Raw genomic sequence first — 18888 nt, 5'->3', positions numbered from 1 at the left:
TTTGTCCATATGTTGGCAGCAAGTTCCCAACTGTTTTCCTCGGGTCCAAAACCCTCCCAGGTACAGCCACAGGGAGCAAGAATTTCTGAACACCTTTGAATCCTTGTTGCAGTCCACACAGGGGTTGCCACAGCCCAAGAGAATACATTTTACCTATTTGCAGGATGCAAAGGAAACACCAGCACAGAAGCTTTTACATGCACAGATTCTTTGAAACCCTCTGCCTGCCAGCCAAAACTGAATCACATCCCTAACACTGCAACCGCTCCCACAATTAAATTAGAATCCGTATCAGCAAACACTGAAATTAAATCTGAATCTTAGCCAATAGAAGAAGTACTAATGACCATTGGAACTGTCATTGAAAATATTACAATTAAAAGGATAAAATCTGCAGAAACTTTTCCAGCTCAGACAAATCCTTACCTAGAAAGATTGTCATTAACCCAAGTTGCTATGAACCTCTGGTTTTTCCATCCCGTCTGCAGCAACATACCTGCCAAGAGTAGGGGGGACTAATTAAGCCCAGCAGGGCTCAATTTTCTCCACCTGCAATCCACCAGCAGAAGTTAATGAGCTTTTCAGGGAGACGGCTGAAAGCAGTGTGTTTTTTAATTCATTAGACCTCTGACTCCCTGCTCCCTCAGTTCAGCAAAAACAACCAGCTTGTTCCAGATAGCTCTGCAGAGGGTTCCAGCCTTGCTTCAGAGGCACCCAGTCCAGGTCAGTCCACCCAAGAGGGGGCATCTAACCACAGCCAGCACGAGAGACCTGCACCAGGAAGTCCTTCCAGTAGGAGGTCCCTGGGTGCAGGCCCCTATCCACAGCCACTTCATCTATCAGGCGGCAATCATTCTCAGCCAGCCTGCCCAGCAGGGGATGCCTGCTCGCAACCAGCTTGTTCAATAGGGGATGTCTACTCGCAACTAGTCTACCCAACAGGAGGCCCCACCGAGAAGGGAGTGTCTGTTCCAGCCCTGCTGCTTCAGCAGAGGCCCAGTTCAGCCAAGCAGCTCCTGGAGGGGCCGCAGTCAGTCCAGCAGCTCCTGGAGGGGCCCCAGTCAGTCCAGCAGCTCCTGGAGGGGCCCCAGTCAGTCCAGCAGCTCCAGGAGGGGCTCAAGTCTGCCATGCAGCTCCAAGGGGAGCTATAGCAACTTTTTCCAGAAGGGGACTTCTGTTCCCAGTCTGCCAGCCCAGAAGAGGGCATCTGTTCCTATCCAGTTCATGCAGGTGGGGGTACCTTGACACAGCTGATCTGCCCAGTAAGGGGTATCCAGTAGGGGATATTGGTCTGCAACCAATATCTCTAGCAAAAGGTACCCATCAAGCTTCACCTTGCTGTCACAGCCAGACCCCCGCCCCCCCCAAGAAAAGTGGGACCCAGGAGTCTTGAGGGAAGGTACTGTTGCATTTCCGGCCACTGCGTGGCCTCCCCTCCACCAGTGGACCCCAGTGAGCCTGGCTCTGAACTACCAGCATGTCCTTAGTCACTGTCCTCTGCCTGTTCTACAGTGTCCATGCCAGCAGAGGACTTCCAGGAGCTCTCGACCCTTGCTGGCCAAGCCTTTCTCTCCTGCCCATACCACACCCAGATTCCTATCCTTCTTAACTATGTCTGTCCTTCTCCTCAATGCTTCAACATTGAGTTCTCCTTGGCTCCCTGCTTTAGCTACTCTCACTTTTGCGGCCTTCCAAGGCCTTTCCTTGTGATCCTGTGTGGACTCAGGGTCTTCTGTTCTCTGTTCTGCCATGTTTGATCCTTTGGGCCTTCTGTTCCCTGTTTTCTCTGTGGCCTGTGAGCCTTCTGATCTTCTTCCTGTTCTTTAGCCTCCTAGAAAGGGGTGGATTGGCCTATTATGGCTTCAAGCTTGCCCTGGTGGGCCAATCTGGCCAATCACATGGGTTGGTGTTGATCACAGCTCGCAGAGCTGCAGCGACCAATGCCAGCCCTGCAATAGCTCTTCTCAGGCAGCCGGAGCTTCCCAAGAGGCTCTCCATGGACTGCTTTCTAATGTTTATTGTGGCAGTGACAGCAACAGCAGCATGGGGGTGCTGCCCGCTCTCTTCCCCAACCAGCATTGCAGTAGCAAGGGCTTTGGCCTGTTCTTCTCAGGTGCACCTCTCCTTGAAGTACCGCGGCAAAGGGAAGCACTCTTACAGCTTCCTTTCACTTCTCTGCCTGTCTCTTCCTATGCTGGCGGGAGGCAACCAGCAGATCTCTTGCACTGCTGTCTTCTGTCAGTCCCTCCTAATGCTCTGCCATGGCAAAAAAATTAGATCCTTACCCCCCTCACTACCAAGCATCAGGGCCTTTCAGCCTTCCTCTTCCCACACTATGGGGCACTGCCAGGATTATCAACAGCAGCCCTGCCTGCATCCCTCCTGATCAGTGTAAGTAAAAGCATTTAAAAAAATGTATTCAGTGGCCAAGGGGGTAAAAAAATGAGAAAGAATGCTAGTGACTTAGAGAATGAGCTTGCATATGTGTGAATTTGCGAGAACATGTGAGTGTTTGCATTTGTGTGAACTTGAGAGAGCGTGTAAGCAAGCGTGCATGTCTGTGAGCATGAGAGAGAGTATGTGAGTGAGCATGTTATGTGTGTGAGAGTGTTTATGTGTGGGGGCCAGCATCAGGGGGAGCATGTGTGTGTGTGTGTTTATGGCTGATCCATGAAAGAGAGGAGAAAGTTTGTATGTCTCCTCCTCAACCCTGCCCCTAACTAATCCATAACAATCTCATGGTGACTGGAATCAAAAGCTCCCAGGTATTGAGAGAGTGGGGTATTATTTTTTATCTTAAGTTAATTACTGGGTGTTATTTGATGTGTCTGCTTTTGTAAAATAATTGATTGGTGTTTGGGACATGTTTAAAAGTTTTATATGAGTTTTTAATTAATGGATGTTCTATTCATCAGTTGTTTTGAAATATTTATTCTTTTTTAAGTATGGTTTTACTTTTGATTTATATTTCTTGATTTTAGTTTTTGATGTTTCATGAGGAATGGTGATGTTTCTGTTTTTCCATTGTTGTACTGCATACAGAGTGTGACTTGTGGTTTTCAGATCAGTTTTTGTGTGCATGGTTCTATTTATACTTTATGGTCTCTTTATTCTGTATTTGGTGAGGGTCTTTCAGCATTCTGCATATGTGTCAAGGTGAGGTATTCTGCTAGCATATAGTTGCTATACAGGACTCTATAACAGCTTGACTTGTTCTATTTTCCTAATAGGAGGTATAGTGGTGTTTTGGGGCCTGGTGTAATATTTGCAGTGTTGCCTTTGCATAGGTAGGGTTGTCACTGTTTAAGTGATCGCAGTTAGTGCAGTTTTGTTATAGGAATTTACTATATTGTAATCATAGTTAAGTTTACTCATGGCTTTCTGAGGGTCAAGCCTATACCCAATGCTCATTATAATTCGCCTAATGTGTTATGGGTTCCAAGTGTTCTTTTGGGGGGAGTTGCAGCATTTTCTGGTTAGCATCACAGCAGTGCATATAAATTTAATATACATGCTGTGATAGTTTTACCTCAGAAAATTGAATGTCCTTTTCCATGTAAAATATGTCATAAAGTCATAATTTTTAATTGTATGTGTGTGAGAGAGAGAGAGGAGGGGTGGGAGGGTGCAAGGTTGTAAGTTTCGCTTAGGGTACCTAATACCCTTGCATCAGCCCTGGCTGCACGGTCTCCATGTGGGAACGCATAATTCAATTTGGAGTTGTGCTACTTTGGGATCAGTAGCTCTCCCCAGTCTTGGCCAGGCTTAATTTTTCTTTTTACAGCCCTGGAGAACAGCATGGATCACTTCTTTTCCCCCTCTCTGTTGGAACAGGTAGGCAGAACAGAGCCTGAGGAAACATAAAAGCAGTAGACACTGTGTAGCATAAAGTCAATGGGAATGCCCTGGTGGAGATGGGGTATGGAGAAGTGGAGGCAAGCTATAATCAAAGAAAGAGATGGGGTGTCCATGTCCATGATAAAGTGCCTGTGCAGTGATGGGGAGACTTCTATTTGAGGTGGCTGAGCCAAGCTCTGAGAGAGGGCAGCTGGCTGTGAAACCATTGAGCTTCCTGGAGAGTAGGGGTGCCAAGAAGGATGGGAATGGGAAAAAGGGGGATTTCTGCAGGCTTAGGAAGGGGCTGGCAGCAAGCAAAAACTTTACATTACAGTGCTGGTACGGGGGGTACTCACTATTTGAGCACATGAGTAGCAGCACAACAGTGGAATTTGCATGTCTGAGAAAAAGAGAGGGTGTGTGTCAGAGAAATCCGCACACACACACATTTTCAGTGAGATTGTGTGGGTGGGTAGATCTCTCTCTCTCTCTCTCTCTATGACACAAAGTCATACCCACACATTGGGGTGGATTTTCAAAGGGTTATGCCCATATAATACGCGCGTAACCCCAAAAACCCACTCCTGCGCGTGCCGAGCCTATTTTGCATAGGCTCGGCGATGCGCACAAGCCCCGGGACACGCATATGTCCCGGGGCTCGAAAAATGGGGTGGGGCATGGGCGGGGCGGTCCGGGGGCCAGGCGGGGAGCAGGGCCAGAGCCTCCAGGCACAGCGGCCATTTGCCACTGTGTCTGGGATCGTGGGCCGGCCGTTGCCGGCGCGTGCAACCTACGCCTGCTCGGAGGCAGGCGCAACTTCGCGAACAAAAGTGAGGGGGGGGTTTAGATAGGGCTGGGGGGCGGGTTAGGTAGGGGAAGGGAGGGGAAGGTGGGGGGTTGGAAGGAAAATTCCCTCCGAGGCCGCTCCGATTTCGGAGCGGCCTCGGAGGGAACAGGGAAAGCCATTGGGGCTCCCCCTAGGGCTCGGCGCGCACAAGGTGCGCCGGGTTGCGTGCACAAATCTACGCCCACGCATACGTTTTAAAATCTGGCCCATTGAGAGCAAGTATGTGTGTGTGTTTGTGTGTGTGTGTGTGTATTTGGGTCAGAGAGATGCTCACACATACTTTCAGATACAGACAAAGTGGGTGTTTGTGTCTAAGAAGTCAATACAGACGGGTGTCTGACACTGACTGGCAGCATGGTTGATTCATTAGTTGGCAACTAGTTCAAGAACGGATTGATTAGCAAGACACTTTAACATGAGACCAGGAATCCAGGATATTATATTAGAGATGAGTGGGAGGGGGCCAACCAATTGCATGGGTGGAACAATAATGGCATCTCTGTTTACTCACCCCTTGACTAGGGTGTGCTGTACTATTTAGTTGTTTAGGAGAAATATGATATTTATGTTTGAAATGTTTTTACTCAATTTTGCCAGGCTCTAGGTCACATGATATACCTCTAAAAAGTCAGTTTGGCTTGCTTTTGGGAGCTGTCAAAGCATGCACTGCAGGGAAAGTGCACGAGATAAATAACCTGTGGGCTGGTTTTGAAAAAAACCCCGGACTGATATTTTCCCACAATCCACCCCTGCCTCCCGGACTTCCAGCCTAGCCCTGAGACTCCTAGCTCTTTCCTTGTTTCTAGACCTCTCTCTACCTTGCCCCTCAGAGCTTTCCTTGTCTACACTGCCTTCAGGCATTCTATGTTCCCTTTTTTGTGTAGTCCTTGTCCTGTCTTGCCCTAGTCCCTGTTCCAGTATTCCAGCTCCACGTTTACCTACATCCTGATCCACCTGTTCCAGTTCATTCTTACCTCCACTCAGATCCAGTCTGTTCCAATTGTTCCAGATCATTCTTACCTGCACTCAGATCAAGTCTGTTCCAGTTTTCCACAGCTTCATTCCTGCCTGTACTGCGACCCTGAACTCCACCCCCAGATTGCAATTATCCCTTGCTTCAGCCTCACAGACTATCCACACTCTGTTCCAGTGCTGCCATCCTGTGCCACTCCAGGAGGTGGTGTCTACAACAACCCCTCTACAGCCACCCTCACAACACAGATTATGTAGATTGAAGTTAGATCAATCTTCCTTTACCTCCTAATTTAATTCTTAAATCTTTCCATTGAAAGTTGTTAGAATGTATACAGTCCCTGATTTAATATCTGAATTTAATCAGAACTTAGTCCCAGATTTAATATCTTACAAGAAATCCCTTTAGATGTATTTTAACTCCTCAGCACCAGAAGGGTACTTTACACTCTTTTCTTGATTCTGTTAACTCCTTAAGCAGTAGAGATGTGAATCGGAACCGGAATCAGTTCGGATTCCGGTTCCAATTCACATGTGGTTTATTTTTCATCGGGCCCGATCACGGTTTTATTTATCGGCTGCATCCGAGCCGATAAACAAAAAACCCACCCCGATCCTTTAAAACTAATACCTTAGCTTCCCCCACCCTCCCGACCCCCCAAAAACTTTTTACAGGTACCTGGTGGTCCAGTGGGGGTCCCTGGAATGATCTCCCGCTCCCAGGCCATCGGCTGCCACTAATCAAAATGGCGCCGATGGCCCTTTGCCCTTACCATGTGACAGGGTATCCGTGCCATTGGCCGGACCCTGTCACATGGTAGGAGCACTGGCTGGCCGGCACCATCTTGTGCTCCTACCATGTGACAGGGGCTGACCAATGTCACCGGTAGCCCCTGTGACATAGTAAGGGCAAAGGCTATCGGCGCCATTTTGATTACTGGCAGCCGATGGCCCGAGTGCAGGAGATCGCTCCCGGACCCCCGCTGCACCACCAGGGGCTTTTGGCAAGTCTTGGGGGACCCTCCTGACCCTCACAAGACTTGCCAAAAGTCCAGCGGGGGTCCGGAAGCGACCTCCTGCACTCGGACCATCGGCTGCCAGTATTCAAAATAGCGCCAATAGCCTTTGCCCTTACTATGTCACAGGGGCTACCGGTGCCATTGGCAGCCCCTGTCACATGGTAGGAGCACAAGATGGTGCCGGCCATCCAGTGCTCCTACCATGTGACAGGGTCCGGCCAATGGCACGCATACCCTGTCACATGGTAAGGGCAAAGGGCCATCGGCGCCATTTTGATTAGTGGCAGCCAACGGCCCGGGAGTGGGAGATAGAGATGTGCAATCGTTTATCATGAATTAGGCAATTACAAAGAAATTGCCTAATTCATCCTGGTTCGGGGGCCCCGAAACCCGAAAAGGATTTTCCCCGAACTTCGGGGAAAATCCATTTTTCGGGTTTGTATGGGGAGAGAGGCACTTTTTTTTTTTTAAATTAAAAACCACCCCAAACATTAACTATAATAACACCCCCCCCCCCCATCCCATCCCGATCCCTCCCCAAGACTTACCAACATCCCTGGTGGTCCAGCGGGGTCCCGGGTGCCATTTGTCCCTCCGTGGCGTGCCCAGTGTGCTAGTGCTAGCCACGCTCAAAATGGTGCCGAATAGCCTCTGAACTACTATGTCACAGGGGCTACCGGCACCATTGGTCAGCCCCTGTCACATGGTAGGAGAACTGACCAATGGCGCCGAAAGCCCCTGTGACATAGTGTGGGCAAAGGCTATCGGCGCCATTTTGATTATTGGCAGCCGACGACAACATCGCTCCCGGACCCCCGCTGGATCCCCAGGGATTATTGGCAAGCTTTTTGGCCAGCTTGGGGGGGCCTCCTGACCCCCCCCAAGGCTTGCCAATAATCCCTGGGGATCCAGCGGGGGTCCGGGAGCGATGTTGTCGTCGGCTGCCAATAATCAAAATAGCGCCTATAGCCTTTGCCCATACTATGTCACAGGGGCTTTCGGCGCCATTGGTCGGTTCTCCTACCATGTGACAGGGGCTGACCAATGGCGCCGGTAGCCCCTGTGACATAGTAGTTCAGAGGCTATTCGGCACCATTTTGAGCGTGGCTAGCACTAGCACACTGGGCACGCCACGGAGGGACAAATGGCACCCGGGACCCCGCTGGACCACCAGGGATGTTGGTAAGTCTTGGGGAGGGATCGGGATGGGGGGGGGGTGTATGTAATGTATTAAAATTAATTTAAATGCGTGGGGTGGGTTTTTTTTTTAGCTTTGTTTTCCCGCGTCGGTTTTTGGCCCGGTTTCGGTTTTCCCCGTTTAGTTTTTTTTTTTCAAAAAAACTAAACGATAAAAACCGAACTTTACCACGAATTATCCGAGTCAAAAAACGACCCGGTAGCAAAACACGAAGCACATCTCTAGTGGGAGATCGCTCCAGGGACCCCCACTGGACCACCAGGTACCTGTAAAAAGTTTTTTGGGGGGTCAGGAGGGTGGGGGAAGCTAAGGGATTAGTTTTAAAGGGTCGGGGTGGGTTTAGGGGTTATTTTTGTGTGCCATTTTTCCCGCCCTCCCCCAAAATGATAAGAGAACCCCCACGATCAATATCGTGGGGTTTTCCTATCGTTTTGGGGGAGCCCCCGATTTCTGATGATTTTGAAAGTATCGTCCGATATTTTCAATCGTCCGAAGCCTGATTCACATCCCTGTTAAGCAGTGCCTGGTTGGCACTTCTCACTCCCTCATGTAAGACTTCCCTCAATAGCAACAAAGTTCTTGTTACCTTGATGATATATCTTCTTTGTTTCTCTTGGTAGTGCACTTTACTGCTATCCCTTGCTTTAGATGGAATTTGTAACACCGCTGTATCTTTCCAGGTGAAAGACTTCTCTCTTCCAAAGGTTTGGTATTCTGACCCCCAGATACCATGGGTTGTCAGCTCCAAGTGGACAAAAAATCAAGCAGGAATGGTGGAAAAAATCTTCCATGCCTCCAAACAGAGGAGATAGTTCAAACAAAATTTAATGCAAAAATATTGTTCCTCTGTATCAGGTCACTGTCAGGTCTATACCCAGAAGGAGATATAGAACAGTGCAGGTCTTCCTTACTTCAAATGCAGCCTAGAATACAGGTGCGCTCCAATCCACTGCAACCAGGGGGATTGGCTCACATAGGCAATTCTCAAAAATTGTCTTAAAGTTTAAACAATCTGAAAAGGATGAATAGTCAAGTCAATGGAAGACTGACTCCTAAATGGGAACTCTTCCTTACTCCTGTCCCATAAATTAGGAAAAATTAAAGCAGGAGACAGAGAACATCCTGCTTGCTTGAAAGAGTAACTAAAAATCCATTAACACAAGTTGCAAACTAAAAATCTACCAGGATGGCAGGAGTGATGGGATAATGAACATCTGGGATATACCACTTGCATGTTCTCACTTGGGGGAAACAAAAGCCAAACCTTGTACTTATTTCCTGCACAGTTACTCCCCAGTCGATTGGTACACTCCTTTAGTAAGGGAAAACCAAAGGTGCCTTACATCTGTGTAGGTGTACATCTTTGTTTAAGCCTTTGTCTTAATTCTACATTGGTCTAGCTAGACTGTGGTGGAAGGATACTTAGCTTAGGTCCTTTTGCTTAGTCCTTGTAGCTTAGTGGCATATTTCCTTTCTGATCCTGCAGTTTCTGTGTATACTGAATCCATGGAATTCCTCTTGTTCTTTATTCTTTTCTTCACAAGGGTGTCACCTATTCTTTAATTAAATAAAATGGGAAGGGACTAACTAACTACGCTATTTGTGATATTCTTCTGAAGATGAACTAATAGGCAATGTTCCCTCAGTGTAGTCTCAAAGGCTTGCTGACACTGTATCTGACTAAAGAAAAAAAATATATATATATTTTCCTCTATTCACATCGTATCAGAGAGAATAAGAAGATGTATTAGTGTCTTTTGAAGCAGCAGTTGCAATGAATTTGACATTCACCACTATGTCTTATTCTCACACTCGCTATCGCTACAGAAGCTTCCTTTCCTGGCAGAGTAACTGTGGTTCAGGTTTAGCCCTGTGGTTACTTCAATGATTTTTTACTTTCCTATGGTTGGGATTACCAACCCTTCTGTTCCCCTGCTTAAGGTCTGATAAATCTCTGGTATAACATAGAGCAGCAGCCACTGTAGTTAACTGGCTATAGTACAATTCAGCAAATTGCATTAACAGGTAGTTCAATATTTCCTTCCGTTTCAAACGTAAAAGTCTTCATTAGTATGTAACTGAGCTACTTAGGCTTGCACTCAGCAGGTTATTCTCAGAAATAAAATAATAGTAGCTTCTTTTTTAGAGTAATTCCATCAAATAGAACAATTTATATCAAACAAAATATGTACTTTTAAATTCTTCCCACAAGATTCTCTTACACATTCCTGTTCTCAATAATCTGAATCAAAACAAGCTGCATCTTCAGCTATTCAATTAACATTGACTAAATTCTGGCTTTTTACTTTCATGAATTTTAGAAAATGATTAAAAACTCTGTGACAGGCAGCTCACATGCAATCCAAATCAAGTATATTTATTCTCTCTCTGTTGCTACTGCATCTTTAGACACTAGAACAGGCCTTGTGACAGAGTAGGAGTGATGCTCCTATCCAGTGAAAGCTGCTTCTCTCTCTGCTCAGAACTACATGTAACCAGAACCTTTTATCTGATTAGGGGATTTTTATTCCCTGCCAATGATGTAACAGAAAATAGTAGCTGAGGGTCTTTGGGATTGGCATTTAGAATAGCATCAACCTTCCTTTATCCATCTGCTTTTAATAACCAGTGGAAATAGTGAATGGTAGTGCTATTTTAAACATAAGAAATTGCCATGCTGGGTCAGAACAAGGGTCCATCAAGCCCAGCATCCTGTTTCCAGCAGTGGTCAAACCAGGCCACAAGAACTTGCAAGTACCAAAACACTAAGAAGATCCCATGCTACAGATGCCAGTAACAGCAGAGACCATTCCTTATCCTTAAGTCAACTTGATTAATAGCAGTTAATGGACTTCTCCTCCAAGTCCCCACAGATGAACCCTATACTTGTTTTGCTTTATTATAGGATCCTTTCATTGTATATACTTTTATTGTCATAGCTACCATCTTGGCTCTGCGGCATTGAAACTTTCATGGTAACTTCCTTGGACCTTCCCCACCTGAATTTGGGGATTTTCTTTCATTTTTGCTGCTTATTTTCATCTATTTCTAAACTTTAATTTCACCGGCAATGCCTGCCCCCAGTCCTCAGACGTGATGTCATCGGGATCTGGTCAGCACGGTCTCCACTACCAACTCACGCTTGGGAACTTTCCTGGAGCCCCCAATGAAATCCTCTGCCTTCCTCCTACAGCCGCAGCTTCCCCAGGGCTCCCGCTGCCAAACTAAAAGTAAATATTCGCCATCCTGGTTCTCCCTTCATCTCAGGAACAGCAGCAATGCTTCTCTTCTTCACTGCGGGAGATGGGCAAGCCTCCCTGTGGCAAAGAACAGCTGATGGCCCAGATTGCCCTCCTGCACCGCAGAAGACACAGTACAGCTCCCATGGCTGACAGCACAAAAAAAAAAAAAGAAAATGCTGTCGCTGCCTTAGTCACTGCTTTTATAGCAGCAGCCCAGGTAACAAATTTATATTTTAAACCTCTGGTTTTGACCATGACACAAAGAAACAGGTAATAAAGTGAAATGGGAGTAAAACAAGAGCAGGTTCAGAAAGGGCTCCAAGCACATCATTTCTTAAAGGCACCACCTTGAGTCCTTCCCGTGTTTTAGGCCTTTTATCATTTTAATAATCCTTTTATGAACCAGTTGCATCCTTTCAATGTCCTTAGGAAGGTATGGCCTCCAGAACTGAACCCAGTATTGTCAAACCCCACCAATTAGGAAGGTTTGGGCCCCTGGGAAGTTCCCTGTGCACATGGGAGTCAAAGGCCACACTCAGTGTCTTCAGTAAAGGCTTTTTATGGACTGGGAAATTGGTGAGCAGAAGCCAATCTGGCCCTAGTATCAGGTGAGAACACAATAATGACAATTCACCGAGCACAAACATCATGCAACTTGCAGGTGTAAAAGATTGCTAAACCACTACCTGAGAGATGACCAGTGGTGGTTTAAACACAGGGCTAACTGTTTATCTCTAGGTACAGAGAAAACAAGACCCATACAAGGGTTCTTTATAACGATACTTTTCAGACCTTTAGTACTTGCTACACATTAGTTGAATGAATAACATTTTCCATTCTTGTCACCTAGAAGCAGCATCTTAAAGGTCAGGAGAAACACAGTGAGGTCAATATTCATAGCGAGTTCAGCGTTATTTAGCCGGATAAGTGGGACTTATGTGGCTAAGAAGCGGCTGCTGAATATGCGCCCATGTTCAGCAGCCACTGGTTAGCTAAAATGTATGCGCATAAAAAGTTGGCGTGTACTGGGCAGATCGTGGGCAGAGGGATGTACAACTTATACACCTAACTACCAATATTTGGAGTTAGCCATATAAGTGTATGTCTAAACTTAGATGCCCCATGGAGCAGGTCTAAACTTACCAGGGTTGCCTTATCCGGCTAAGTACAAACACATACGCGCACATTCACTGGCTTTGCTGTGCCTCTGAATATACATCGTAACTTAGCTGGATTAGTCATATCCGGCCAAGTTACTTAAACGGCCAGAGCTGAATATCAGGCCCAAATAATTTAACACAGCTTATTCTGACGTTGGTTCATGCCTTATTGCAGTTACTGTTCAAGCTGGAGGCCCTAATTACCCAAATACCTATAAATATAAATGGTTACCTGTGCATCCCCCTCAACAGCTACAGTGTATAAAGCACCCCTGGGGGGCAAGATTCCCATTATTTTCTACAGTAGGCAAGGTGAGGTCTCACAAAAGCCCTATAAAGAGGTACTATTACCTCATTTTTCTGCTGATGAAACCTCTACTTAAGCAACCAAGTATATTGTTAGCTTTCCCAGTTGCTTTATTACAATGCCTGGTACCTTCAGCTCATTTAAAAGGATGGCTTCTAGGTCTCTGTCCTCTTTGACATTTTCCGTGAGGTGCAGATGGTGCACCTCAAAGAGAGAAACCAACATCTTCAGTGAGAAAACAATTATAAAAATGGAGGAAACTCTCAGACAGATTAGGATATTTTTACATGAATCTTTTAAAAATCTTTGTACCATGGCAGTTAGTAAACAGATAAAGCCATAAACCCCAAAACACATTTTGTATTCTGATAAAAACATAGCCCCTCTAATGTGTAAGTATAGTTTTAAAATCACCATGGCTGATGAGCTTGAGGTGATACAGCACACTGCTAGATGCTTTAAGGATATAGCAATTTGTAGTACTGATAAATCCATTCCTTGGATTGTTTCAGCAAACTACTGAACTACAGTTAACTTCAATGGTGCCAGGCATGGATGTCTATGGCAACCCTCAGCACACATTTGAGTTATTGGATTGATAGAGCCCTAAATTTGCTAGCACTGTACCAATCTTCATGCTAAGGTTCAATGTATAAAAAACACAAGTCAAATATTGTTCTATGTTAATGTTTCCACACGTGCACTATAATATAAACCACAACCAGTGAAAGTCATGTTTTGTTGTAGAATTTATTGTAAAACCTTTTACAAACTTACCCATGTAGGGTTTGGTGCCAGCCATGGAGGAAGCCTTTTCTGATCCTTTCATGATAGTGGCTATGTTAAAGTCAGTGATATGAACATGTCCTAAAATACAAAAGTAGGAATAGAAGTTAATTAAAAGATTTCTGAAACCTAATATTCCTATCTTTATTATTGATATTCTTAATCAATTGGGCATTTTGCTTTACTTGCTTTAATTTTCGGGAACAAGGCTGGCTTGTCTGTAGTTTAGCTGAATTGGATAGTATTTGAGTTGCCTTACAAGAGCAGATTTCTTACTTAGATTCCTACCCTTTCTAGCCCACACCCACCATCACTAGCTCCTGTTTTTCTTACATAGACAATTCAAAGGGTGGAGGACAGACTTTTCTCCTGTTACTCGAGGAAATTACAAGGGATAGTTAGCAAAGGCAAGTTTAGAAAAAATGAAATATAATAATTATAAAATTCTAAAGAAAAACATATTACATATCATAGGAGTTAAAAAGTATGATATTTGTGGAGCTTTAGCCCTTAGAAAGACGTTATAGATATAGAGTTTGGAGTTGCAGATCTCTGCAGTGATGAAGGAGATGACTTAGCTCATGGAGGAACTGGTTAGATGACAAAGTGAATGCCATAATAGACTTGAAAATCTGCCTCTACTCCCTCAAAGGATCCAAAAAACTTGTGATCTGGAAGTCTACAACATCCCTTCCAAATAATAGCAATACACAATGACTTAGAACATATGACCATAAGGAATTAGTACTCAAAAGCCATTTAGGTGAATAATTTAAAGTTATTCATCTAAATGACAAGTTTTGGATTATTTAGTGTCTTATCTGGCTAGATTTTAGTCGGATAAGTCATTCCAGGGGCATTCCAGGGGCATAACTGGGAGGTGCTACTTATCTGGCTAATTTAACTGGGTAAGCTGCTATATTCAAAATTAGATAATTATCTTATCCAGCTAACTTTAAACATCCAGGTATTTTCAGCAGCACGGCTGTACCACTGAATAGCCTAAATTAGCTGGATAAGTCTTATCTGGCTAACTTACTAAGCCGGCGATGTCTGACTATTGACCTCAATATATATCATGCTGATTCAGACCAAAGATCTATGAAATGCAGCATTGTGTCTCTGACAATGGCTAATTTGGGTCACAAATGTACTTGGCAGATTCCAAAAAGTGTAAATCAATTCCTTTCTGCTCACTCCCAGAGCTAAGTGACAGTTTTCCCAAATCTCTTGGCTAATAACGATTTATAGATTTTTCCTCCAGGAGCTTGTCTAATCCAAACCCCTTTTAAACCCTTCATGCCTTCAACCCATCTTCAGCAATAAATTTATCAGATTAATTGTTCACTGAGTTAAAAAATACTTTCTTTGATTTGTTTTAAATTTCTGTTAGTTTCATGGAGTGTCCTCTAGTCTTAGTTATTTGCCTGTTACACCCAACTCATTATTTTATAAATCTCAGTCATAACCTCTCTCAGTTGCCTATTCCCCAAGCTCGAGAAGCCTAATCTGTTTAACCAGTCTCATAAGGGGCTGTTCAATCCCCATTATGATTTTTGTTGTTCTTCTTTGTATCTTTTCCAGTTCCACTTTATCTTTTTAAAGATGGGGTGACCAGAACTGCATACAATAATAAAGGTGCAGTCATAGCTTTGGAGCAATACAGAGCTGTTTTATTTTGTATTCCTTTCCAAATAATTCTCACATTCTATTTGCCTTTTTTTGACCATCAACAAATACTGAGCTGAAGATTTCAACATATTGTCTACTAGGGGTTTGCAGGGATAAAAAATGTGTTTGTGGTTCATTATCAGGACATTTTTCCCCATGAATTTTGGTTTGTGGAATATTTGATTTGTTTCATTCATGTAAAAATAATGAATCAAACATTTAAAAAAACAAAAATGACACAAAAAAATAAAATGGGATCTCCCAAGGCCTCCCATCCACACCACCCATCCCTCCCAGCAGGAAAAATGCTGGGTCCAGGATTGCCCCAGCTGCCATTTACCTGGTCTGGTGGGGATCCGTCAGTGAGGTCTAGGCCCAGGCTGAAACATCAGCTTGCATAGGCAAAGGCCGTGGTAGGTCACCGCGACCTCAATGCCATACATCAAAATGGTGCTGTCTGCTGGGGTAAATGTGCCGGAGTTAACTCTGGTACAACCCCAGTGTACAGCTTAAGTTTCAAGAAGAAAGAAGAGGATGATGTCAATGGAGCTGTGAGGTCTGGGCACTGGTACTGGGCTTGACCTTAGACCAAGGCCCAGGCATCAGGATCTAGCCTCTGAGCCTGAGTCTATGCTGAAGCTCCAGTGTCAGGATCTAGTCTCAGGGCCGGGTTGCAGTGTTGGGCCTGGGTCCAGGCTCCAACCTAGACCCAGGCACAAGCATTGGAACCCGGCCTCCGAGCCTGGTCTCTGGTGTTGAGCCTAGACCTGGGACCCAGCCTTGGTCTAAGAGTTGGGACCCGGCATGGCCCTCGGATACCTGATGGATCAGATAAGTGACTGATCAGCAGTCATGAGTCTCAACCAAGACCCCAGCATAATGCTGGGGCCTAAGCTACAGCCCCTGCTTTGAGCCTTGGCCTATGCCCTAGGTGAGGCCTCAGCTTTGGGTCTAGGCCTAGTTGAGAGCACCAGCGTCATGTTTTTATTATTTATTTATTTAAAAAATTTATATACCGTTTTATAAAATGAGTTTTTGTCAAAACTGTTTACATAATTAAAATAAAATTATTCAAAGAAAATCAAATTAAAATAAATTAAAATATACAAAAATTAGTTAATAGCTAAAATTTAGCTTAAAGATAAATCAAATTAATTACTCAAAAACAAAATAATAAAATATGTTGCCTTGGACTACTTATCAGGGGAAGGTAGGGAAGGGGAGGGGTATGAAAAAAATGGAAGTGTAGCTAATAAGAGGGGAATAGGGAAATGGTAAATGGGAACGAATGAGATGAATCTGATGGATGTGGAAATGAAAATGAGTGAGCATTAAACTTATTCTTGAGTGGATGTTTGAAATGCGAGTTGGAACAAATATGTTTTGAGTGATTTTTTAAAATGAGATGGATTTGATATAGATCGGAGAGGATTTGGGAGTGAGTTCCAAAGGATGGGACCAGCTACCGAGAAAGCTCTCTTTCTGGTGATGTCTAATCTAGCTTGTTTTGGTGAGGGAATGTCTAAAAGATTTTGGGTAAGTGATCTTAAGTGTCTTGTTGGTTTGTAAATCCGTAGTAATGAGCAGAGCCAGGTGGAAGTTGGGTTATGAATTAGGCTATGAATAGTGGAAAGAATTTTATATTTTATCCTGAATTTTATGGGGAGCCAATGTAAAGATTGAAGGATGGGAGTGATATGATGATGTAAAGGTGTTCTTGTTAGAATTCGAGCTGCACTGTTTTGAATTAGTTGAAGGGGGTATAGTGAAGAATCTGGTAGCCCTAAGTAAAGAGCATTACAATAATCGAGACCGGAGAAAACTAGGGATTGAAGAATAGTTCGATAGTCACGATAAAAGAGTAGTGGTCGAAGATGTTTTAGGAGCCGTAGTTTGTAGAATGATTTTTTGGTAAGTGAGGAGATATGTTGCTTCATAGAAAGATCTGAGTTTATAAGTATACCTAGGTTTGTAGCTTGACGTGTTATGGGTATAGTAGTATTGTTTATTGACAGGTGTGATGGTGGGCCTATTGAAGTATCTGAAATAGACGATAAATGCATAATTTCAGTTTTTGAGGAGTTTAATTTTAACCGATTATGAGAAAACCAAGAGTTTATGGTAGATAGAGGGAAACCAAAGATAATGTTACTGACCAAGATGTTTTATATGGAACATAGAACTGAATATCATCTGCATAGATTTTGAATAGTCCATAGCCCCTAAGTTGGGCCTTGCCCTAAGCCCTAGGTGAAGCCCTGGCCTCGGACCTAGGCCTGGGCCCAGTGCATTCATTTTAAACAAATGCAACAAATAAGGTTTGTTTTATTCAGAGGGGCCTCAATTTGTTTCGTGGCCCTCCAAATGAAATGAATTGCTCTTATTTGTCCTGGTTTTGAAATTTGTTTAAAATGAATGCACATTCCTATTGTCCACAATGATTCTGAGAACTTTTCCCTGGATGATGATTTCTAACAAGGAACCTAGTATTGTTTACCTATATTTAGGATTGTTTTTTCACTAAATGTATCACATTGCACTGCACTTATCCACATTCAATTTTATCTGATAATTAGATGTCCACTTCCCCAGTCTTACAAGATCAACCTGCGGTTCCTCACAATCTGCTATTGTTTTAGCAACTTTGAATAATTTTGTGTCATTTGCAAATCTGACCACCTCAGTCATTATTCCTTTTCTATATCATTTATGATATGATAAACAGCACAGGACTCAGGTCTAGTGACTCCACTACTTTACCTTTGTCCTTTGGGAAAACTGACCATTTAATCCTATTTTATGTTTCCTATTTTTAACCAATTAACAGTTCACAGTAGGACATCAGCTCCTATCCCATGACTTTTTAATTTTCTAATCAAACTCTCAGGATGGATTTTATAAAATGCCTTCTGAAAATTCAGATACACTATATCAACAGACTCATTTTTATCCATATTATTAACATCTTCAAAAAATGGATCGATAAGGCAAAACTTCCCTTTACTAGTCTCATGATAGATTTTCCTCATTAGGCCATATCTCTCCATATGGAAAGTAATTTTGTTTTTAAGAACATCTTTTATCACTACTCCTAGCACCAACATTGTGACTGGTATGTTTGGATTTGGCTTCAGCGTTTTACAGTCTCACACAAAATTTTAATTAAGCGATTGCATTATTTTGGAGTGAGTTGGCAAGTGTTACAATGGTTTAGATTTTACCTTGCAGGATGCACATTTCATGTCCAATGGAATGCTGTCACATCGGTGCATAAAACACCAAGGGTAGAGGTCCCTCAAGGGGCGGATTTTTAGGCCCTATTATTTAATTTATTTTTTTATTTTTACTTCACTAGCCCAGCTCTTGAGGTCCCTTGGAGTGAAATTTAAGTTTTATGCTGATATTCAGATTCTTTTCCCAGTGAACCATGCAGTGATGGATATAAATTTACAAACAACAAGTTATTTGAAGAAAGCTGAAGAATGGATGACAGCAAATAAGATGATACTGAACATAACCGAGACTGAAATGCTCTGAGTAAGTTGTACAATTCCAATGGAAGAAGCACCCAAGATTTTGATTGATTGGAAGGTGGTTCCTCTGCAAACAGAATTGAGGGACTTGGGGATTATTTTAGATTATGAATTATCTTTTAAACCACAGTTAAGAAAAGTGATGAAAGCCACTTTCTTTAAATTAAGGGTTGTTTTGAGGAAAGATGATTTTTGAACAATGGTGCAGTATGGACTATTGTAACATCATTTACAATGGATTGCTAAAAGAAGCAGACAGAATATTACAAATAATACAAAATTCGGCTAATACCAGGGTGTCCCAATGAGAAGTCAT

At 43.7% G+C, this 18888-nt stretch overlaps 1 protein-coding gene across 2 annotated transcripts in view; it reads right to left on the bottom strand.

The window, feature by feature from the left end:
• Positions 1-18888, bottom strand: part of STK32B (serine/threonine kinase 32B) — a 537210-nt gene that overhangs the window by 168854 nt on the left and 349468 nt on the right. The window contains exon 5 of one of the 2 annotated variants that reach the window (XM_029591132.1): positions 13360-13449. The exons of the other annotated variant lie outside the window; for it this stretch is intronic. Within the exon in view, the coding sequence (XP_029446992.1) occupies positions 13360-13449 (90 nt within the window). The remainder of the gene's footprint in view (positions 1-13359; positions 13450-18888) is intronic. 2 annotated transcript variants of the gene reach the window in all.

This window comes from Rhinatrema bivittatum, chromosome 1, assembly GCF_901001135.1.
Source record: "Rhinatrema bivittatum chromosome 1, aRhiBiv1.1, whole genome shotgun sequence".
NCBI classification, from domain to species: Eukaryota; Metazoa; Chordata; class Amphibia; order Gymnophiona; family Rhinatrematidae; genus Rhinatrema; species Rhinatrema bivittatum.
This window is presented reverse-complemented; position numbering and strand designations above follow the sequence as displayed.